The sequence below is a fragment of the Chionomys nivalis genome, chromosome 20 (genome assembly GCF_950005125.1).
Source record: "Chionomys nivalis chromosome 20, mChiNiv1.1, whole genome shotgun sequence".
NCBI classification, from domain to species: Eukaryota; Metazoa; Chordata; class Mammalia; order Rodentia; family Cricetidae; genus Chionomys; species Chionomys nivalis.
The window spans coordinates 49,104,098-49,129,275 of NC_080105.1; the positions used below are offsets into that span (position 1 = coordinate 49,104,098).

Genomic DNA, 25,178 nt, shown 5'->3' on the forward strand with positions numbered 1-25,178 from the left:
TTAAATGAAAATAAAAACACAACACGCACACACACACACACATATTGAAAGTAGCCCTGAGGGGAATTGAAGCTCTAAGTGCCTACATTAAAATCAGAAAGAGCACACAAAAAACGACTTATGATGAAACTCAAGAAAAACAAGGACAAAGCCAACCCAAATCCAGTAGTTGAGAAGAAATAATGAAGATCAGAACATACACGGATGAAACAGAAGCCAACGAAACAATAGGTCTTAGCATTTCTGTTGCCATGAAGAGGCACTATGACCACAGCAGCTCTTATAAAGGAAAGCATTTAATTGGGGTGGCTTACAGTTCAGAGATTTAGCCTATTGTCATCATAGCAGGAAACATGGCAGCAGGCAGGCAGACTTGCTACTGGAGAGGAAGCTGAGAGTTCTACATCTGGATTGGCAGGCATCAGGAAGACAATAAGACAAGAGGCTTGGCTTGAGCACCTGAAACCTCAAAGCTCATACCCAGCGACTCACTTCTTCCAACAAAGCCACACCTAACCCAACAATGCCAAGCCTCCTGCTAGTGCCTCTCCCTCTGAGCCTATGCTGTTCATTTTCCATTCAAATTACCATACACAAGAAGAACCAACAGACCTAAGAGCTAGTTCTTTGAAAAGACAAGCAAGATTGGCAGAACCTTAGTCAAATTCACCAAAAGAAAGAGAAAATCCAAATTAACAGGATCAAAGATAGACAGGGAAACATTACAACATAGAATAAAAATATCCACGACATTATAAGGGATCACTTAAAAAACCTATACTCTAAGAGAAAGAATATGTACTTATATCAAAATATACCGTGTATAAACAATTTGAATAAAAACCCACAATATTCTATTAAGTTGGAGGACCTAAAAGAAATGCATGAACTTTAGATTCATTTGAACCACAACGTTAAACCAAGAAGAGACAATTAAACAGGCCCACAACAAATAAGGAAATTGAAACAGCAATAAAATGCCTTCTGACAAAAAAAAAAAAAAAAAAGCCCAGATCCAGAGGTATTCATAGCAAATTCCCACTAGATGTTCAAGAACTACAACCAATACTCCTTCAATTATTCAAAAACATAGAAACAGAAGGAGAACTCCCAAACTCTTTGTGCAAAAAGTTCTAATATCCAAACTAGATAACAATATATCAGAAACAAAATCGACAAATCATCAGGAACATAGATGCAAAGAAGTCTCAATGAAATACTTGAAGACTGAATACAGGTATGTATCAAAAAGGTCATCCATCATAATAAATCTGGCTTTATCCTGAAGACTCAATGGTCTAATACACATATATCAATAAGCATAATAAATTGTTTAAGTGAACCTAAAGACAGAAACCACGTGATCATCTCAATAGATGCAGAAAAGGCCTTTGACACAATCCAACATGCCTTCATTATCAAAGTCTTAGAGAGAACAGAGCTGGAAGGAACATACTCAACATATGCTAATAATGCCATCTGAAAATGCAGGAAGCAGGCCGGCTGCTAAACTAAATGCTGACTTGAAAATACCAACGAGGGGGCCAGAGAGATGGCTCAGTGGTTAAGAACATTGCCTGCTCTTCCAAGCGTCCTGAGTTCAATTCCTGGCAACCACATGGTGGCTCACAACCATCTGTAATGAGGTTTGGTACCCTCTTCTGGCCTGCAGACATATGCACAGACAGAATATTGTATAAATAATAAATAAATAAATATTTTAAAAAAAAAAAAGAAAAAGAAAATACCAACGAATGCATAGAAACAAAAAGGCAGTGATTCTTGGGAGTCCTGCCCACTGTGCACCCTAAAAATACCACAAATAAAAACTCTTAAATGGATCTGCTCAGCCCACGTGCTTCTGTTATGCTTCTTTAGAAGGAAACAAACAGAAGCGATGCTAGATGAAGCAGAAGGTAGCTTTAGATAGCAGCACAAGCCTGGGCAGGGATGGCAGGTTAAAGCAGCCTTAGTAGAAGGATGTCTTTCAGTTTGACTAAAACTGTCATGGAAAAGATGGGAGGGAAGGACTGGACATTAATAAAACAAAACGTGGGGGAGAGGGTAGCTGGAGAGAAGGCCAAAACTGCAGAGAGGGAAGTTGAAAGGAAGGCTGAAAATACTCGCAGGACAGTGGGACTTAAGGCTGTGGTGTAGAAAATCTAGCTTTGTTCTGATATGGAAACATTTCGTTTCAAGTGAAGGGGCTGGAAGAGTTCTAGGGTAATAATCTGTGCAGGTGATGCTCTCATCGGGGTAACTAGTTCTAAACACTAAACTATCCTGAAAGTCATAGGAAAAGATTGAGGCTTTGGGATTATGAAGACTCATCCATTCACCTTGAAAGAGAGACTATTTATCCCCATTCCCCTCCTCTGCTAAAGAGCCTTCATCCTGTCATCTCCCTCATCCAAGACTCAACCCACTTCAGGACCAATCATCATTCCCTGTGCTGATGAACCTGTCACAAGGTCTCGACTACCCTCCTGGTCACATGAGCTTGTCCATCACATATCGTGATGCTCGTGGTTTGCCTATCCCTTCAGCACAGGCTTTCAGGATTACTTAAAAAAAGGAAATCATTCTTCATCTTCAAAGTGTTTCTTGGGAATATTAGAGACAAAACAATATAAATATGTAGAGCTCAAAGAAACTAAACACATGCAAACTGTCAGACTTCAAGAGAAATGAAAGGATGTATTTTCAACAATAGATTAATAGCTTTGCCCCTTAAACTATTGACGGAGTTTTTTTTTTTAACTATTAGAGAATGAGACGCAACTTTGAACCTTGCATTGGTAGATGAGTTTGAGATCATATCGGAGTCACGTTATTATCTTTGCTTGGCTGGAATTACTAGACCAAGAGGTCAAGAAGCAGGTACTGCAGGAGAGTGCGTATACGATTTCTTTAGCCTCGTTCCTAACGTTAACAGTCAACTGAAGAGTGGGCACTGCTGATTTAGCATATCTCTAATAGTAATCAGAACGATGAGCACTGCTCCACTTTGTGTGAAGACCCATTTGTTAAGGGCCTCATATTCAGCATCACCTTATTGAGATGTAGCGGAAGCTTTAAGGTGAAGCCTAGTGAGAGGTCTTTCGGTCCTGGGGTTGTGGGCTCAAACAAGGTGGGGAGGGCACTGTACTCATCCCCTTCCCAGTGACTTCTTGCCCAGGAAGTGAACAATCTGGCCCTGCAAGTACTTTCCACATTATCATTCAGGACCACACTGGAGGTCGAAAAGCAATGACGTCATGGACTATAATCTCTAAACCATAAACGAAACTAATCCCTTTCTGCTTTTTCTTTCGTGTGTGTCTATGTGTTTGTATATGGTATGTGTGTACATATGTCATATGTGGGTATGGAAATGCAGGTGCATGTGGGTCATGGCGTAACTGCAAGGGCAGAAGATAACTTGGGAGTTGATTCTCACCTTCCACTCTGTCTTTGAGACAGGGTCTCAATTTGCTTGTGGCCACTGCACCACATATGTCACACCAGCTGGCCCATGAGCTTCCCGGCGATTCTCCTGTCTCGGTCTTCCACCTCTATTTGGGAGTGCTGGGATTACAGGTATTTACCACACATCTGGCTTTTCCCAAGGGTCCTGAAAATCTGAACTTAGGTTGTTGGAAAGTGCTTTTACCACTGAGCCATCTCTCCAGCTCCCTAAGTGAATGTTTCAAATATTTATTATGAGCCAAATCCCTCACCCAGCAGCACAGATTTAGCAGACTGGATGGTGTTCCAAACTCCACATAAGTCAAGAATGTCAGGCCTTCATTTGGAGACAGGGTCTTTGAAGATATAATCGAGTTAAGTCAGGATTTCTGTGGGTCCTAAATCAAATGTTTACTGTTCTTATCCAGGAAGAGAGAAAGCCAAAGGCACAATGAGACACAGGAAAGAAATGTGAAGACAGGCAAAAATAAGAAACCCCAAGGGTGGCTGCATCAAGACAGACTGCCCCTGCTCTAAACTTTACTCCACATTGAATAAAACGATGCTATCATCTGTTTTCCAGGCTGTACCTTGCCCTAAGAGACTCCATTTTATAAGGAGCTTTTCATTTCATTTTAAGTGCAAGATATATATATATATATATATATATATATATATACACACACACACACACACACACACACACACACACATGAAAAGATATATTTACTGTGTGATATGTATCATGTGATTTGAGAGTTAGTATTAGTAGTTAAGATTAGAATAAAATTACCTGTTTCTGAGGATTTGCAGGCAGTTGACAGTAACTGGGGAGTGGGATTCATGAATCACAGACATTATTCTTGTTACGGTTACTATTGCTATGATGAACACCATGACCAAAGCAACTTGCAGAGGAAACGGTTATTTCAGCTTACACTTTTCAGGTTGTCCATCACTGAGAAAAATCAGGGCAGGAACCAAAATGGGAAAGGAAACTGGAAGCAGGAACTGATACAGTGGCCAGGGAAGGTGCTGCTTATGGCATGCTCAATATGACTTGCTCACCCTGCTTTCTTATAGAACACAGGATCACCAGGCCAGGAATATTACCACCCACAATGGGCTGGGCCCTCTCCCATCAATCACTAAGAAACTACCTATCTGGATCTTATGGAGGCATTTTGCCAACTGAGATTCCATCCTTTTAGATAACTCTAGCTTATATTAAGTTGACATAAAACTAGCCAGAACAGACATACACTACACATATCTCCCAAGAAGTTACAGACAGTTGATAGTTGCTAGAGGAGGAAGACAGACTTTCTTCAGTGGTACAGCCACTGATAGGTACCCATGGTCCTGTGAATAACCTCTACCCTTGTTCTTGTAAGCAACCCTAATGAAACTCATTGGATCAAACAAGGGGCACAAGGGAGATAAAGCCCTGCTGCACAAGAAGAGGACCTGATTTTGAAGCCCTAGCACCCATGTAAAAGCTGGATGTGGTGGCACACTTCTGTAACCCAACACTGGTAGGAGGCGGGGCAGAGACCCACAGAATCCTGGAGCAAACTGACCTGGCAGTCTAGCCAATCACTGAGCTCTAATCCAAGACCCTGGGGAAAAAAAAGAAAATAAACGAGGTAACAGGGTAAGACACCCAATGCTGACTTCTGGCCTCTTAACCAGGCACATTCACATAAACATGGAAGCAGAGGGGAGATGAGTTAGGAAGAAGGTCAGCAGAGTGGGAGAGGGAATGTGGGCATGGGAGTGAGTGTGACCAAAACACAAAATTTATGAAAATGGTGGTATAAAATTTGTCTTTGTGTCAGTCAGTTATCACGGCACGTAAGAACCATGGATAAAGCCCTATGCCGTAAACACAGATGGACTCGTCTTTTCACAATGTCAGCGCTTGAAACGATAGATTCACAACCTGCAGGGCTTCGATTGGCAACAATCTGTCAGACCATCCTGCCTACCTTGGTAATTGACCAAGACAAATGTAAGTCTTTTCATTTTAATCTTAATTACTAACATTAACTCTCTCCTCACATGGCACACAGTAACTATTACTATGTATGTGGTCATAGAATGAACACAAGTTGATGAAACTGCAGCACAGTTTACGAGGTTTTAGAAGCACGGTGATAAAAATGGAAAATAAGTCTCTCAGGGGAAGGCACAGCCTGAAAAAATAACATTTTTACACAATATAGAGTAAGGAAATGACTATTCTTGGTTGTAAACTCCTGACTTCATGTAGAACTAGCTAAAACCAAACAGCTGGATACACATGAAGGATTTTTCTTAATAAAATCATTTGAAGTGGAAGAATCACTTTTAATCCAGATCTTTTATGGCAGGAAGATTCACCTTAAATATCTATCATCTATCTATCATCTATCTATCTATCTATCTATCTATCTATCTATCTATTTTTCTATCTAGGATTATTAGAGTGGTTTACAGGCTGTGGTCCAGCTAGTCCAACAATTGTTGCCTACCAATGGAAAGTCCAAGAATCCAGTTCAGTCCATAAGATATAGGTATAGATATAGATACAGAGATACAGATAGTCATTAGAGCTGATAGAATGAATACACACACACACCATAGGATAGAATATATATATTCTATGTATAATACATATATATATACACATATACATACACACACATACACCACAGATATAGAACTATCCATTGGAGCCTAATAGGCTCATCAGTGAATACCCAATTGAAGACAATGACTCCCCATCCCGAGCATCCATCAATAACTAATAGCTCCCCAGGGAAGGGTAGGGCCCATGAGCCTGACTGCTGGCAGGTCTAGTCTTAGGCAAACCCAGTGCATACAATGACAGCTGCTGTGAGCCCATTATTTCAAGGGCCTTGTCATACCCAGAAGATAGTGTTGTGCAACCCTGCTCCTCATCACCCAGCTCTTACATTCTTTCTTCTCCCTCTTCCAGTGTTCCAGAGCCTTACAGGAGTGGTGTAAATGTTCTGTTTAGGGCTGAGAGCTCAAATGTCACTTATTCTCAGCATCTTGAACAGCATGAGTTTCTGAATTTATTGCCACTCACTGCAAAGAGAAAACTCTCTGATCAAGACTGAGAGTCTGTAGGTATGTAGGTATAAACAAACATCTAGAAGGCAGTTTGAAGGGAAGCTGGCAAAACAACGGAAAATTGAATCCAGATGCTTAAGGAAAGGGCTGTGGAAGGAATTTCTGTGCAGAATGGGAAGAAGGTAACAACTTCAGTCTTTATTCCCTAGAAACCTATTGCTTCTATAACGATATCCATCTCTGCGTTTATTATCTACATTTTTAGGGCCGAGGATGTAGCTCAATTATTTGAATGCTTGTTTAGCAAACATAAAACCCCAGGTTTGATCCCCAGCACCACATAAACCTGGCACAGTAAGTAGCCTACACGGCAATCTCAGCATTTGGTAGTAAAGGCAGAAGATCGAAAGTCCAGGGTCATCCTTAGCTACATAATGAGTTGAGACCAGCCTCTAGGAAACAGTGGACCCTGTCTCACAAAAAACAGAGCTTACTCAACACTTCTGGGTAAGATGGCAGATGAGAGGCTACACACAGACACTCAGTGACAGAGAAAAATTATAGGCAAGATAATACACAATAAGTTCTTATCCTGCAGAGACAAAGGAGATGGGAGAGCTAAGCATTGGAGCCCAGCTGCAACCCCTCTCCAACAGAAACCAAATAACCAAATGAAGCTGCAATCATACCAGACTAGCGAGCTTCAATCCTTGCTTATGGCAGGCAGAATAATTTCCTCCTCAAAACATTTGCATGCTATTTTCTCAAGTCTATAAACATTCTAAGAAAGGAAAAACACAGTCTACAATCTACGGGAAAAATGTTTACAAATCATGTGTCTGATTCAAACACAAATCTCAAAATTCAAAAACAAAAACAAACTGCTATAGTTTTAGTATGAGTTGATTCCCTGAGAAATCTATATGTAAAGATTTTGTACTCAAGGTATTGATAAGTGCTATAGGCCCCTGTGGGAGGTTCTTGGGTGACTGGAGATGTACCCTCAAAGTGGATTGTAGGACCTCACCCATTTTCATTTGCTTTCCAGGGATATATATATACCCTTAGAATGTGCCAGCTATGTCAAAGGGCTAAGCCAAAGAAGCCACCCCATCTTGGAGTTGAGCTTCCAGATTCAGGACTAAAATAAGTATCTCTTTACTGCATAAGCCTGTGCCACATACTTCAGTACACTGATGGACTACTGCCTACTATACAAACATGCGCCAGACAATGGAACAGTCATATCGCCACCGAGGGACTATGACAGCTAAGTAAATACATGTCAAGACACTCAAAATCATTTTGTACGGAAAAATGAAAATCAAAAGCACAACTCTGACAAGACGTGGAGCAACGGGAAACCTCAGACACGACTGGTAAAACTGGAACACGGTTGAGTAGTTTCACGAAAAGTTAACCCTATACTCACCACAACCTAGCCACCTACTCATGAACTGAAGAGAAATATGTGTGTTTGTAGGTCATGAGACTAGAAGGGAGAGCTTTAAAGGGGAGGAAGAGATCTTAAGGGAGGTGTATTCATGTTTTCTTGACACGAAGCTTGCGGGCGAGTGCAGAAGCCAGGGTAATAAAGACAGCAGAAAAACTGACTAATGCCCTCTCAAATAAATCTGATAGTTTTCCAGTTAAATCAATTGATTTAACTGAAGTGTTTGGCAAACCAAATCAAGGAACAATGGGGGGAGGAAGTATTTTAATCTTGCCAAGGACTTTTTGTTGTTATTTTGGGTGGTTGTTAAGTGCAGAAAATACATTAGACACTGCAAGTGTAAGATTAATTGTGAAGCTCCACAGTTTCTGTTCTGTTTTCCCTGTATAAAGTGCATTGAGTTGTACAGAAAATGCATTGGTTAATTTTGCTGTGTGATCTTTTTTATTTATTTGCAAGCTTTTAAAAAATAACGTTTATAAATTTAAAAAAGAAATGACTTTACTGTACTCACTGATAGAAATAAAAACTAAAAAAAATACACCATACAAAGACATGTAGGTTAATGTCTATTGCAGCTTTATTTGCATTACTCCAAAACTGAGAATTTCCAAACGTCTATCAGTAAGTGAATGAACAAACTGGGAATCGTGCACACAACAGAGGCATCTCAACATAATCTCTACAGTAAGAGCCAGACCAAAACTATGATTCAATTGAAGTAACCATTAAAGAAACACAGACTGATTTCTAGTAACAGAAAGGTCAAGGGTCTGGGCAGAGGGGTCTGGTGAGTGGCAGAAAGGGAGGATTATAAATAAGTAACTTCTTAGAGGTGGTGTTTACATTTTGATTGTACTGATTGTTTAAGGGTGCCAACTCGATAGAACTTAGCAAATTGTGTCCATTTTAAATGACTAGATTACTTACACCCTTTCTAGGGACAACGTTAGTCATTTTTGAGACAAGGTCTCACTAAGTCTCTCCGGTTGGCCAGGAACTATCTCCGTAAACTAGGGAGGCCTTGAATTTAGAGACCCAACGAACCTCTGCTGCCTCCCGCTTGGTGCTGGGATTAAAGGCGTGTGCCACCGTGCACAGTAAGAGACAACAACTACCAGGCAAAGTTGCTTTAGAAAAAAAGAAGTGGAGGAGGAAGAGAAAGAGAGAGAAAAGGGAAGGAAGGAAGGAAGGAGGGAGGGAGGGAGGGAGGGAGGGAGGGAGGGAGGGAGGGAGGGAGGGAGGGAGGGAGGAAGGAAGGAAGGAAGGAAGGAAGGAAGGAAGGAAGGAAGGAAGGAAGGAAGGAAGGAAGGAAGGAAGGAAGGAAAACACCAGTAAGGTCCGGTCTGGTCGCCTAAGCGGGCGTAGCTGTGTAAGCAGGTCTCTGGGATGAAGAGCCAACACCTCAAGTAAAAGCTGGAGGGATGAGGGACAATGCAGTCCGGAAGGATTGTCCTTCTCCCTTGCGCTGAGGAGTGTACCGAGGGCCAAATGCATCCCCACTCGTCTGTTTCGTAGTTGTAAACATAGGTGAACAGTTTGTGTCTAAGGGGTTTGGAGTCATGGCCGTTCTTATTGTGGTTTCGGTTTGCAGGCGGTGATGCAGCACAAATGAAAGCTGGCACAAATAGTCAAGAAGGAAAACACTCCCGTGACCAGAAACTACCTCACCATAACTAACAGGGAATCCTGCGTTTCAAACCCCGGCATCTTTCCCCCGAATTCCGGGATACTATGACCAGCAGCTCTACTGTCTTCCGCCCGGAAGGGATTTCACCGCCTACAGCATGAGAACCCTTTGCCAGCCACGGCGCACCTCGCTGCACTGCGCAGCCGCGGGCGGGTCGCTTTACGGCCGGAGGGGCGGGGCGTAAACGTGTGGCTTAGAATAAGCTTAGGGGGAGGCTAGACTTTTTGCGACAGGACGTAAGTGACGGCGAAGGCAGTGCGACAGCTGCCGGAGGGCCGAGGAGGCGGGTTTGTGTTTCCAGGGCCGAACCAGGATGAGGGGGGGCGCGGGTCCTGGGCTAGGGTAGCTGGAGGCCCTCAGCAACAGCCATGAGCGAAGGGGAACGGCGAGGGGGAGGCCTTGGGCATCCTGGGGCGGTGGGTGGCTCCGAAGGGCTGGCAGGCGGGAGAGCCGGCTCCAGGCCGGCGATCTGACCCGTGTCTTCCCCGAACTCGCAGAGCGGCGGGTCCTGTCCTCGCCATGAGGCCGCAGCAAGCGCCGGTGTCCGGGAAGGTGTTCATTCAACGAGACTACAGCAGCGGCACACGCTGCCAGTTCCAGACCAAGTTCCCCGCGGAGCTGGAGAACAGGGTACGCACGCAGCCTGGCTCCCTGCACCTGCCCTGGGGAGGGAGAGTCCCTGGAGCGGGAGGGAGTGTGGGTTCACCATCCCACCCGCTGTCTCCTGGTTCTGGAGAGCGGCAGACCTCCAGGTTCATGGCAAAAGATGTAGAAGGCAAGGTCTAGTATCTGGACAGGGACTTTTAAGGCCAATGCTCAGAGTACAGGGATCTTATAGAACTTTAAGACGCACACTGCCTTCATTCTACCCAGGGGTGTCCTTAACAGAACACACACACACACACGGTTATTGACACCTTGATGAGGCACTAATTCCTGGAACTCCAGGCTGCCTCATACAGCCCGTGGTGACCTATACCCTACCGCCTTTCCACGCAAAAGGAAACATCATCATTCTCATGATTGATGCTTGTGGTCACTGTGCTGATGATCATCCTGTTCGACAGAAAGTGTTCATTAGCGATGTGCCTGGTAGGCCGGACAGGCCCTCTTGGAACCTGAAAAACGTCCCTGGGCCTGGGCAGGAATGACTGAGGAACTTGTAGTGAACTCTTCACTCCCAGAAGCAATCCCTGGGAGCTTCCTGTTCGCCGGGCATATCAAAACTGTCATCAGGTATAGGGCCTTTGGGTAACCTTATAAACAAAGATGGATTTGTTTACCATTCCTTCAGATTTAGCGCCCCCCAAAATCTATCCTGCTTCAAAAGTTAGTGCTGTGGGCATGTGTGTGCCTGTGCCTATCCAGTGTGATTCTTTTGTTCGTCAGCCATGTTACTCACCTTCTGTTCCCGTTCAGAAGTCAGTTTCTGAAAACTGAGCTAGAAGGGTGAGGAACTTAGAGATGATTAAGCGTGGTGTGGGTGTGGGGCTAAGAAATGCCAGTTGTGGACTAGGTGGGCGGAGAGGAGTGTGTACTACAGAAATGTGCCCCAGCCATTTAAAATCAGTTTGTCGGGTTGTAGGCAGGGTGTGTAGCTCAGTGCTAGAGCCTGTCCTTAGCAGGTTGAGGGCCCAGGGTTCTGTCCCCAACACTAAATAGTTAGGCCTGTAATCCCAGCCACTAGGGAAGTTAAGGCAGGAAGGTGTCAAGTTCTAAACCAGCCTGGGCAGCTTGAAGGTACCCTACTCCAAAATAGCTTGAAAAGAGGGGAATCCTGACGGCATCATTCAGTGGTAGAACACTCATCTGGCATGTGTGAGACTCCGCTTTCAGTCCCCAGCACTGACTGAGTCCTAGTGTTGGAAAATAGTTGATTAGTTATCTTCTCCTTAAATTTAATTTATGGCCATAGGCAAGTTAGTGGCCCAGTTGCCTTTTCTTTTTTTAATATCTTCAAACTAAAGATCAAACAAGGTTTGAAAAGATACTGTATAAACAGAGTATGGCCACAAACACCTGGGTGTCAGAGGCAGGATTCTGAGTTATAGACCAGTATGCTCTCTGAATCTCAGAGAGAGTGAGGGTAGTGTGATTTTGATTTATTTGTTTGTGAAATGCCATTTAAATGCCTTTTTTTTTTTTTTTTTTTTTTTTTTTTTTTTTGCTGGTTTAATGGTCAAACTTTCCTCTTTATTGAGCCAGACACATATATGCAAAATCAGGCATTAGCCTTTGGGTATGATAGAACCGTTCTTTGATCATCTTAAATTTAAATAATAAGCTGTAGTCACATTACCCCACATTATTACAGGAAATTGATGTTGCTAAATTCTGGCACCCAAAAATGGTACTTCTTTGACTTGATAAACCTGAGAATTGCTTGTGGTACTGAGCACTATATGGAATGTGCTTTTGACTTTTTTAGTGTGTGAGTTAAACCTCAGTTTATATCTTAAACTATTTGGAAAAGCTTTATGTGTATCTGTTAATTAGAAGTTTAAGTTTTCCTTGCTTTGTGTAATGGGAAAGGTTTATTTCTTTACTAACTTAGAAATACTGCTGATTGCTCTGCCAGTAGGCCCGGTTTCATTCTGTGGGAGAATCTCACTTGACAGCTTAGTAGAGAAAGAAACTAACACATAAGTGCCTTACATTACATTAGTTAAAACAAAACAAAAATGAAACTGCATGCAAGCTGTTTGAGTGTGCGGATGCATTGCATCAGTTAACAAGAGTCCCCTGCCTGGGAGAATGGGATGTTTGACACTTTCATCCTTAGGTCCTGCCTAGGAGAATGTGGTGCCTTGACACCGATGTCCTTAGATGCCTCGGTAGTTCTTCAAAGGAAGATTTGTTGTCATTCTAGCCAAAATGCAAATGTTTTAGTCACCCTTGGTCTTCGGGATAGAAAACAATCCAAATGAACTGTAGTAAAGACAAACTGTCCTTGATCTAGTCAGCAGAATTAGCCTTGACTTGTGTGTCACTTCACAACATTGAATACATCATAAGTGCAGTTGTGTGTCACTTCACAACACTGAATACATCATAAGTGCAGTTGTGTGCCACTTCACAACATTGAATACATCACTAAGGCAGGTTTGTTACGCTAACCATATACTTACACCAACATTAAGTATAAGAAAGGAGGAATGCAGTGCAAAAGAATGCTGAAAATGGTAGCACAGCCTAGGTGTAGATCATGGCATAAGCACTTTAATCTGTTGTTGCTGCTGCCATATTTATAAGTAGGAGTGCAATCCAGAACTCTGAAAGCGATAGCATAGATTATATGTGGTAGATCAGTACTATAATCACTTGCTGCCATTGCTAAGTATTGGTTGCATGTGCTTTTCTAGGCTAGAAGCTTAGGTTTATTTGTACCGATATTACCACAAGTGGTGAGGGATGCATTGAGCTGCTGTTTACCATGCTACTAGACAGTAGGAATTTTCAGCTTCATTATAATCTTTTGAGGCCACTATTTTTATGTGCTCCATGAGCCCAGAACATTATGAAGCCCATAATGGTTAATGTTGTTTACCCGAACTGCTCCCGTCTATGCCCCCATCCATCACACTCTTTCATATTAACTTTTTAAAATTGTGTGTGCTGTGTACGTACAGGAATTAAGGTTGGAGCCCAGGACTTCGTATGTGTTAAGTAAATGCTCGACCACTGAAAACTCAAAATTTTCTTTTCATATGCTTTTAAAACAACTTTATTCCTTTTGGTTTTCTTAGCTTTAAAATGAATCCCTGACTTCAGATTTTGTTTATTAAACTGGCCAATGGTTCGCCTCCATTTTGCAAACCATGGTACTCTCAGAATAATAATTAGTATTCCTAGTCCAAGAGGCAGTTGTACTATGGAAGGAATAAGGTAATCCTGGTTGGATTTCATTGTTTTGGATCACTGTATATAAAGAAATGCAAACAATTTAAATGAATTGATCAGATCATAAGACTTAGATAAATAAAGTAACAACAAAACGGAGACTGTTAAGTGGTCACATTTAGGCTAATCCCTGAACTGTCCTGATGTGACTCCAGTGCAGGAGCGCCATGGCTTAGGTCTTCAGTGACCAGACTTTTATTTTTTTGGTGGTGGGTGTGTTTCAAGACAGTGTATTTCTTACTGTGTAGCTCTGGCTGTACTGGACTAGAGTCCACTATGGAGACCAAGCTGGCCTTAAACTCAGAGAGATCTGCCTGCCTCTGCCTCACAAAGGCTGGGATTAAATGCGTGTGCCACTATGCCTAGCTGCCTCTCTCTCAAAATCTTTGTCCACCTAGCCCTTGTCATAAAAACTAAGGACAACTGTCTCTGATCTAAGAAACTTTAAGAGCTCGAAGACTAGATCATAAAATATTATCTACTTTCACAATTGTTTTTCTGGACTAAATATGTGGCTTGGTAGTAGAGTGCTTGCCCAGAGTATTTGAGGCCCTGGGTCAGAATGATAGTCACCAGTGAAATACTCCACATACGAATGGGCGTCAACATTTCTAGGAGAAACTATAGAAAGTTGAAGTGTACGAAACAGTGTTAGAAGAAAGTAAAAACAAATTACTAGGGCTGGAGAGTCAACTCAGTTTTTAGAGTAGTTGCCTCACGTGCAGGAAGCCCTGGGTTCTGTCCCTGTTCCAAATAAAATTAGGTGCGATAGTTTGTGCCTTAATCCTAGCAAGATGGAGAAGATACAAGGATCAGGACATGAAAGTCATCTTGTCTTTAGCTACATAATGAGTTTGAAGTCTGGAATACTTGAGACCCTATCTCAACCAGAGTGAAAAACAGGATGGCAGTAGCAGTACTGTATCTGCTCTGCCACTTACTGACCCAAACATGATCTGAGAAATGGGTTCTCTGAGCATCATAAGTTGCATATATGCCATGGAACTAGTGATACAATCTTCTGGGATATATACAGCCTGTCCTTAACTAAAATGTCACTGGGAGACAAATGACAAATGTATTAGTGTGAACATGGGGTAATAATGTCACTAAATAAAATGGCATTTTATGTCAATAAAGCCAGGTTAGAAATGGCTTTGTTGTGAAGCATTGCGTAAGTTTGAGAATTTTGCCCTTCTCGTAGCATGGAAATCTAGTAACAAAATAATTGCTTCAAAAGGAGAGCCTGAGAAAACAACATAAAAATTACCATTTGCTCACTCTACTTAAAATACTCTTGTCGTTTTTCTAGTAAATTCAGTATTCAGATGCTTGTTTTAAGATTGCATACTCTCGATTGATAATGGTGGTGCACACCTTAAACCCCAGCATTTGGAAGGGCAAGGCAGGAAAATCACAAGTAAGAGGCCATCCTGGGCTACAGAGTAAGACTCTGTTTTGAAAAAACAAAAATAAATACTCTTCCAAGATAAAAGGAGTCTCTTATGTGCCCCTACAATTAAGAGTGTGTGTACATAAAGACTGGTCATAGCACTATAGGTGCTCAAAATACAAATATATATGACTAGAGATAGTATCATTAGAATTTCAGTATAGGGAAGTAGCATTTTGAACCGTCAAGATTTCTAGTATCCCATAGGATGGATAGTAAACCCCAAGCAGTTATATTAATAACATGGATCCAGATTTAACCACATAAAGAGATTTCGTTTTTAGATATGTTCTTATGAGCCCAGGCTGATCTCAGCATTCATTATATCGCTAATGTCTTAGTTACTGTTCTCTGCTGTGAAGAGACATCATGACGAAGTTATATACAACTTATAAAAGAAAGTATTGAATTGGGGGCTTGCTTACAGTTTCAGAGGGTGAGTAGACTCCATAACTATCATGGTTTCGGGCACATCAGTAGGCAGGTAGACATGGCACAGGAGCAAAAGCTGAGAGCTTACATCTGATTCACAAGTTGGAGACAGAAAAAGAGCTAACTAGAGTGGCAAGAGTCTTTTGAAACCTCAAAGCCCACCCCCAGTGACACAGCAAAGCCACACCTTCTAATCCTTAGCAAACAGTTCCAAACTGGGGACCAAGTATTACAATATGAACTTTTGGGGCCCATTCTCATTCAAACCCCAGCCAAGACTGATCCTCCTGCCTTGGCATCCCATGTGCTGGCACAGTGTATGCTACCATGCCTGATCTAGTTCTTGTCTTTAAGAATATTGTCAAAACAATAAGGTGAATTTGTGGTAGCAAGCAATGACTTTACCATCTTTGTTTCTAAAACTTTAAATTCTTTCCTCCCTACAGATTGATAGACAGCAGTTTGAAGAAACAGTTCGAACTCTAAATAACCTTTACGCAGAAGCAGAGAAGCTTGGGGGGCAGTCATATCTTGAAGGCTGTTTGGCTTGTTTAACAGCATATACCATCTTCTTATGCATGGAAACTCATTATGAGAAGGTACTGTACATTTGTGTTTAGAAGCTCTCTAAAAATCATGAAAGAAGATAAGTTTTTATATAGTAAAGTTGCTTTAAATTTTAGAAGCATGTTAAAAATAATTCAGATTTTGTTGTTGTTCCTAGTACACAGGAGTGAGCCCTAAGTGCTTAAGAACAGGTCAAAATGTGTATGTCTGCTTGGAGTAGCAGGTCAGTGTTCAGATTCCACGTGTAAAGTGGCTGTAGAAAATCTCTGTCTTCATTATTTCAGTTTTTTGAGGATATTTTTACTTTGTTTTCCAAAATTTCATATTCAATCTTATCCTCCAACTTGAGTTTTTCCCTTCTCTTTCAGCTGCCTACCAGAACTAGAGTTTCTGGTGCCAACTTAAGATGCTCAGAATGCAAGTTTCCCATCTCCCCATTCTTTCAGGCGTACCCTGTTTTTTTTAGCCTGTCTTTAGGTGTGAGAATTGAAGAGGGAAAGTACTCAGTTGTAAAGAACTGCAGTGTTTTCTGTTTCTCCATTTGTTAAAGCCTCATGACATTCTCTGCTGTCTTCTCTGTTGATGTCCCTCCATCTCACTCTTAGTTAGGAGACTGGTGTTCTCCTAACTCATTTCTCCATGTTCTTTGCTCTTCCAACCTGACCTTCCAGTCTTTATAAAACACAGCCTTGCCTCCCCTGCCACTCCTAAGTCAGTAGCCTTCCTTCTTTGCCTGATTACGGCTGGATCAGGCAAGCTCCTCCTGAAGCTGATGTCAGGTTGCCTTCCTAGCTGTCCTGCTAAGGTATGCTTGGGTTTTAGATGCTGGTGCTTCTGTTTCTGGCTTCTGCCTGAGTTCTGGGACCTAAACTCGGGTCATGAGACTTAGACAGCAAACCATGTCCTTAGTTCTCCATGCAAAGGTGGATTGAATCATTTAGACTCCAGGGTTTTAAACACGAAAGTTTCTTTGTCAGTGAACGGTAAACCAAATATAATGCTTACACTTTACTGTGTGAGTTGAATTTTTTGAAATTGTCAATAATCCTTCAAACTTGCTTAAACAATTATGCACTTTGTTGCTTGTAATATGCTATTTATTGATTTTTCAGTGAAGATAAAGACATTAGTGTTATTTCTCCACTGTTACTATCTATTAGAATTAGAGAACAATTGAGCTTATAGAAGGTTCTCCTCACTGTCTGCTTTGTTTACTAGCTAGAAAGCATCCCTTTTGCCTGTGGGCTGTAATTAGAAGGACACTTGAATATTTTCTGGGAAAAAAAAAAACCAAGATTCTGATCTCAACTCAGCCTGGTTCATGCTGCCTCTCTAGCAACCTATGTGCTGAGTCACATTAACTAAGGTGGTCTGTTCCTGGACGTTTGATCATGTTCACGTTTAACTTTGTAATGTTATACGAGTTGAGGTTGAATTGAGTGTTTGGGAATAAAGTAATTTTTTAGTTATCTTGGTTTGTTTTGACATTGATTTAAAGTATAAGAACCAGTGAGATGGCTCAGGGGATAGAGGAGCTTGTATGTAGGCCCGATGACCTGAATTTGAGCCTTGGACTCTACAGGGTAACAGCAGAGAAATGAATCCTGACAGTTGTGCTCTTGGCCTTCACATGTGCCCTGGTCAGACACATTTATACACATAACAAGTTAAATTGAGTTTGAATAAGATGCCATATTAGTTAAGGTCTCTTGGGACAGAACTATCAGATACAGTTCTGAATGGCTCCCCATATTAACAGCTTACTGATGCTAGGAATAAAGAGTTCAGAGCAGCTTGTATTGCCTTCTCCAAACAGTGCAAGGAGATTTGGAGTTTATTTTAGAGAGCGAGAGATCACAGAAATGGTACTAAAGATTAAACAGAAACTTTGTCCAACAAATTATGCTTGAATCAAATAAAGAAATGCTATTTCCTTGCTAGTAATCTGTGCCAAGGAGGAAAGCAGTTCTAAGGAATCCATTCTTAGGAGCCCTCCGTGCACACAGTTGTGTTCCCTCTCATATTAATTAATGGACTGGGGCAAAGGGAGAGTTGGAAAAGCGATTGGAAGTCCTGAGTTGGCCTCATTTATGGACTGCTTCCTTCCACTCAGTAATTTAGAGTGATTGACAGACTGTGAAGATAGTGCCTGTAGGGTTTGTTCATCATGACCAAGCAGAACTCACATTCTTCAGATACGCATGTTGCTGCAGCTAGTTAGATTTAAAAAGTTGTTATTTTTAGAAATAATATTTTAAATTTACTAAATAAAGAACCATGTAGATTGCTCTTTCAGTATCTATCCATACCGTTTTTAAAAAGGGAATAAACCTGAGATTATATTACCCCCAAAGATAGAATCTAAATAGTATGTGTATGTATATGTGTGTATATATATGTAATGTTATATGTAATACATATATTAGTATTTATATTTGCCTTCAATAAGAAGACCGTTCAAACCACAATAGGGCTTCATAGTTTAAGTTAGTTTGTACTAAATAAAATATCTCAATTGTAACATCTACCTCCTTTGTTCCTTTTCCTGGTACATCTGTGCACTTAGTCAATGCTTGACATCTAGTGCTGTTTTGTTTCATGCATTGCTTTTCCTCTTTATATTGTGATCAAGTTTGTAACCTCATCATTTGCTCATAGTATAAATCTAAGGAAGGGCAGGGTAACTTAAAGACTAAATCACAGTTCCTTAGAATGCTGAAGCCAGAAAGGGGATCTGATGACTGTGAGCCTGAAGTAAAGCCTGTAGCTCCTTCACTTTAGGTAAAGCCATATTTTCTCACTCTCTTTGAATTGCTGTTTCTCAAAGTTACTTTGTGTCCCATCTGGGTTTTGTCTACATTTGTTTTGACTTTTACAAGCTTAATACTAAATTTATAATTTGAAGTTCCTGTCTAGGAAACGAGCAAGCTACAGAGTATCAATGTATGCAAACATAGGAATGATTCAAGACACCTGTGATCAGAAGCCCTGCAAGCATTCACATCTGTGTGCTTTACAAAGGAAATAAACCTCCCAGGAGCGTGACAGAGCTCCCTTTGTTATTGGCCAATCATTGCTTTAAATGGCTGAAAACACACAAGAGGGAGAAAAGTAGTTCTTAAGCAGGAAGTTCTTAAGCAGCAAGAGCAGAGCGATCCTTCATATTAGAAGAGGTCATAGTAACGGTGTGACACTTTGTGTGTGTATAAACGACTTCTGTGTGCCCAGGACGGAGGTGAGCGGGCTAGGGCTTGATTCTCACTGTATGTCTGTACATTTGCCTTGCACTGGAGTCCAGCACTCTGCACACACTGTGACTTGTGTGCAGCCGACAAGAGCTCTGCCTTGTAAATCATATGACTTGCATTGAAAACCAGCTCACTGTCTGAATATTCTGATATCTAGCCAACACTTCAAAAGAAATCTATAAAAAAGCTGTGGTGTTTCCTTTTGGCAGGTCCTGAAGAAAGTCTCCAAATACATTCAGGAACAGAATGAGAAGATATATGCTCCCCAAGGCCTCCTCCTAACAGACCCCATTGAGAGAGGACTCCGAGTTGTATCTTTTTAGTCCAGATCAGAAGGTCTAAATATCTGTAAAAAGAACATTGTGATGGTACTGTTTGTCCTTGGCCAGGGAGAATTTAGCTCCTACCCCTTCTTATATGTACATTCATAATTTTCATGTGAAATCCCTTCGCCAACATGATTTCTTACTTAAAACTATCTCTCTTGGTTCTGAGGGCATCTTAGGTAAAAGTATGCTTGTAAGAGCGATGTATCTCAGCCACAGAGACTGTGAGCCTGAAGCCCCTCTGAAATGTGTGCTGAGATTTGTCATCCAAATGAGTTGCAGTCCACAGGTTCATCTGACTAGTTAAAGTCTGTTACAGCTGCCATATGTGTAACTCCGTCACCTCTGACATACTGTCTGTATTTCTAGAGGCACTAGGCCTTGAGAAATCACTAAGTAGATTTGGTAAATAAAATTGCAAAACCTCATTTACTTGATGAACTAATGGCTAAATAATTTTTAACTTAGTCACATTATCCTAGGCTGTGCAGCTGATACAGAATTTTATTTTACTCTATAGCAATGGTTCTTTTAGGGGTCATGAAACCTCTTCCAAGAAAATGCTTTCATATAATTTCAGGGCATTTTTGAGCCCCTAAATTCCTATGAATTCTTAGCTATGATGTCCCGCAACAGGCTGCTCTTGCAGAGGACTCAAGTTTGATTTCCAGCACCCATGTGGTGGCTCACATCCATAGCTCCATATCCAGGGGATCACACACTCCCTTCTGAACTTCATGATAGGCGCTGCACACACTTTGTGTGTACATACATGCAGACAGAACATAAATACAAATAAATGTTAAAAAAACCTTCATAGATTCTTTTTAAAACTAGAGTTTTAGAAGTAACTACTCAAATCATAGCAGATAATAAACACTTTTTGCAAAGCAGAAAAAGCATGTTTAATGAAGTAGGAAGACATTTTAATGATTCAAAGATAAGCAAAACAGAATGCATAAATCAAATTGCACACCATCTGGCTGTAGTCTGTCAGGTTCATGTGTTACAGTTTAGTGTGTTTTCTTAACGGCCATGCTGTTCAGATTGAAATCACCATTTATGAAGACAGAGGTGTGAGCAGTGGAAGATAAACCATAGAATTAAAGGTGACTATGAAATCATATGGTTTATATACAGTGTTAAGATTTTTAATTATGCATGACTTTTCCCCCTGCTTGGTAAATAGCAGACTAAATCAAGTAGGGTATTCTACTCGTTGTATAAGCTTCAGCTAATCACAGGTTCACTTTGTATTATAAATGTGTATGTAACCCAAATTTACTTATTTTCCCCCTCTGTTATCTTAAGACTGGTTGTTATTGTGACATTGAGAGAGGTGTTTCTTTCTTTGACTTGTTTAATGCTTGAGCTGTCCTGGCCTCATAAAAGTTGGGTGTTATACATATGAATCAGCTCAGAGATTTTTCTACCTATATGCCTAAGCTTTAAGGAGGCCCAGGGACATTTCGGGGTGGGGGAATCATGGCTTCAGAGCTTTTTGGAAGAAACTTTACCTGGAGGGTACAACATAAATTTCATTCCCTAATTTTCTCATATATCCAGGTGCTACCCTTTAATAAATAGGAACAAATTAGTTACAGTAATAGAAACCTGTAGTTAGATGTTGAGCCTGCCCCTGTATTTGTCCAGCTCTCTAAAGGATAGAATGCTACTTGACTGTCCCTTCATTTCAGTTACAGCTCTGCTGAGCTCCGCAGGTGTCACTCCTGATTAACAGGCAGCACAACACAACTGGCAGGTGCCATTTGTGGGCTCCTCCTCCGCTGGGATTGTGTTAACAGCCCTTCTGAATCTCACAAGTCTCCACTTCAGAGGAGCGAACTGAGATCAATAGACTAGCGATCAAGATAACATAGCTAACAAGTGTTGGATGAGTTCAAGGCTGATTAACCACAAAGGCCCATTCTAGGCCATGCTTCCTCTCAAGGTTTACAGCAACAGAAACATACAGAAAGGACAGATCATGGGTTCTTAATGCCCTTTTTCTTTTCAGTTGTTTTTTAAAAATCCATTTTTCTCCTGTTCATTTACTAAATCCTATAAATCACTCAACATTCCAAAACTGTGGTCTTTTTGCTATAGTTAATGTATCACCTAAAGTTTTGAAAGCCAGAGGTCTAAATAATGACTGCCATATGTTTTATTTCTTTTAAAGGCTTTGTTTTGAGCACAGCATTACTTGCCGATACATTTTCTCATGTACAGCTTCCAATCTGATGTTTCTCAGATGAACCACCAGGCTCTCTGCGTGGTTTTGTTCTGTGCTGTTGGAGTACATTTATCAATCACAGCTGCACTGACTTTGCACAGCCCATGTGTGGCAACTCTTCTTAGAGCTGTTACTGCTTTAAGGATGTTTTTCTGAGGTGGTGTAAAGTTGTGAGCAGTTATACCCCAGAGCCTAATGTATCAATATTAAGACGAGTGACATTTTGAAATGGGAAAGATTTGCATTAGGAATTTCTAGATAGTTTCATGGATGCAAATATTTTTGTTCAATACAGTGTAGTTTTCAGAGCTTTGTGTTTCTTAATTCCAGGATCCAGTGTGGCATAGGATGTTAGAGAAGGACATTAAACTGTAAGGATGGCTTACTTAGTTTGACTGTTTCTCTTAAAGTCTACAGAGTGTTGTCTAAATTAATAGTATAACATGAAATCGCAAACCGTGGGAATGCCTTTACTTTTAAAAAGCTCTTTAAGCAAAAATTATTTTGCACTTCAGTTTTCTAATATCTTATTATCTATATTAGATGCATATGTTTTCTAGAGGATTGTCTATATTATATAAAGGATGAATTAGGAGTTAGAGAGATGGTTCAGTGGTTAAGAGAGCTGGCTGCCCTTTCAGAGGTCCTGGGTCCAATCACCAGCGCCCCCCTGACTATAACTGTAACTCTAGTTCAAAGAACCTGACACCCTCACTTGGCCTCCCCGGCAATGCACACAGGTGGTCCACAGACACATGTAGGCAAAACACATAAAATAAAGGTTAAAAATAGATGAAATATAATTGCCAGCACAATGAATTAGTGAGTGATAAAGTAGCTGACCTTTGCTAGCACTTACGTGACAGCACATTCTAAGTGATTAATTGCCACAGCTCGCTAAGCAGTTGGGTGTTAGCATAGCTCATACCATTTATAAGAGGTGGTTTCCAAGGCTATTTTTAGCATTCCTTTCTAAAATACTTTTTACCTCCTGCAGATCCCGCCTCCAGCTGGGACGTTCGTCTATCCACTGGCCGATGGCAGAGTGTCCCTACCTCCTCTCCAGAGCGTTATTCTCTTGTATCTGCTGCCAGAGCCACGGTGCCACACCTGGAGTGACCTCTTGTCACTCAGCATCCACTTTGTGTCTCCCAACTGTGTAGGACTCTGTAATCTTTTGATTCGTTTCAAGAAAATACAAGGAAGCATTTCACTTTTTAAAATTCAAAGCCATTTAAATAATAAGCAGTTGGCCAGCCCAAGACAAAGTCTTTCTCTTACCTGATACCAGTATCATTGGTTCTGTTCATTCCCTGGACCAGTTCCCTAGGTGACTTTATAATTCAACAAGTCATGACTTAGCACAGCTACTCCCCCTCATTAGTGATAGGCTTCGAGAGTGTGTCACACATGTGCTTTAGCCAATGCACCACCCAATCTCCAAAAGCTGCCGGTCTTGATATGATTCCGATCTTAAGATTGATTTCTGCTGTTCAATTTCAGAAACTGAAGCTCCCTGAGAGAATAATATATGTTATTTGTTTTAGTATTGCAGCTATTATTAAAGCAGTATTTAATGCAATTCAGGTTATTTCTTTGAAAGCATTCATGTTCATGTGCGTTACCTCGAAATGTCGGGAAGATGTTGTGTGTGTTGCTTGTTCATTACACAAATCAGTAAGCACAATAAGTAGATGCTCAACCATCAGATATGCCTGTCCCTGCTCTGCCCCAAGTGTGTAACAAGCAAGTGACATTTAACTCTAGTTTTGTTACAGATATAACTTAGGAGAAAAGTTGGTAGGAATTATGCTGTATGTTGCTAATTTGTAACCTACTCATAAACTCTGATTCATAGCCTCCACATACAGTATTCAGGGCACAGAAATCTTTTCATTAACTTGAGTAAGTTTCGGCTTCCACATTAAACTTGCAAGTTCAAGTCAATTTTTCCAGCTCTTTATCTCTATACTCTTAGTATTGGAATTTATGTCCTTTCTTTTAGGAGTTTGAGAGCACTGTATTTGGGAGAAAGTTAAGAAAGCTAAGGAATGAATGAAGCAGTTAAAAGTTTAACTTTTAGAGATACTGTAGGTGCTAATACTGGATTTAATCTTTCAGATTTAATTTGTTTTCTGGGCCTTGTGGTTATTCAGTAATCCCAATAGATCTGTGTAATAATTTAATTGTATAAACCTTATTTGTTCCTTTAAAGCCTATACTAGTCTGTCTGCCTTTTAAACTTGTTGCAATAACTTTGCTGAAATATTAACACATTAGTAAAACTTTTCTTAAATAAACTGTGTTGTAGTTGTGATTTGATAAAGGAAAATGGGTGTGGCATTGTATTTGGAAGACAGTGCTGGAATAACTGATAGAGTATATCTAAGTGTTGTTAATATTTTATTTGTGTGTGTAAGCTGTGGGTACGCTCGTGCCATAGCATGCATGTGGAGGCCAGAGTCACTTCTCCTTCCACCATGTGGACGCCAGGTACCAAACATACATCATCCAAGTTGGTTGGTAGCTGGAGACTTCTGCTGATCCATCTTACCCACCCTCACTTAGTGTAAATAGATAATTTTCATTAGAAAAGCATTGTCAGAATTACTGAAATATCTTGGATCATCTGATGACTTTTTAAAAAATATGGTAGATTTATAGAGAATACAGAATAGGAATGGTGAGATGGCGTGGGTAAGCACACTCGCCCCAAGCCTGACCAGTTCAGTCTCCTCGACCCACTCGATGGAAGAAGAGAACCAAATCCACAAGTTGGAATTTGACCTCTACATGCATACTAGGCAGGTACAGGCACACAAGTTTTTAAAAGGATACAAAATACAGTCTATTCTGACATTTTACTGTGAGCTTATTTTCTTACAGGAAAATTTTGCCATCTTACTATTGAAATGAGGAGACAGCAATACATGTAGCCATACACTTTCCAGTGCACAAAATTTGAAAATATAAAGATAGCAAATATCTAATTCACACCGTGTTTGCCCTAGCAAGATAGCGTGTCTAGACTGCCAAGCTTCTGGGATGCTTCAAGATAAGATGGCTCAGAGAGGCCACCAAGCCTGGCAACCCAAACTGGATCCCCAGGACTCACATGGTAAAGAAATAAGTCCAACGAGAAGCCCTCTGACTGCCGTATTTGCTTTGGTGTGACCACCCCCACCCATGCCAAATCAATACATGGGTGGGGTTGCAGTTACCCAAGCAAGGATTATGGCTAGTCAACATATTCTACCTCAAGTACCTTAGAGGAACAATTTTGTTAAGTCTGCCTACAGCCAAAAAGTCCTAAAGGGAGCTGGGAGCATAGCTTAGTGGTAGAGCACTTGC

General features: G+C 41.0%; 1 protein-coding gene across 2 annotated transcripts; it reads left to right on the forward strand.

Moving 5' to 3' along the window:
* Window positions 1-9,900: 9,900 nt before the first annotated feature.
* Golga7 (golgin A7) lies at window positions 9,901-24,122 on the forward strand. Of its 2 annotated transcripts, XM_057752743.1 has the most exons (6): window positions 9,901-9,955; window positions 10,166-10,298; window positions 15,900-16,052; window positions 19,478-19,579; window positions 20,641-20,703; window positions 22,825-24,121. In XM_057752743.1, exons 2-5 carry the CDS (start codon window positions 10,188-10,190, stop codon window positions 20,686-20,688), a joined length of 414 nt encoding a protein of 137 aa, XP_057608726.1. In that variant the 5' UTR covers window positions 9,901-9,955; window positions 10,166-10,187; the 3' UTR covers window positions 20,689-20,703; window positions 22,825-24,121. The 2 variants fall into 2 exon arrangements, with proteins under 2 accessions (XP_057608726.1, XP_057608727.1); XM_057752744.1 differs by lacking the exon at window positions 9,901-9,955 and having other exon boundaries at window positions 9,967-10,298; window positions 20,636-20,703; window positions 22,825-24,122.
* Window positions 24,123-25,178: the final 1,056 nt, after the last annotated feature.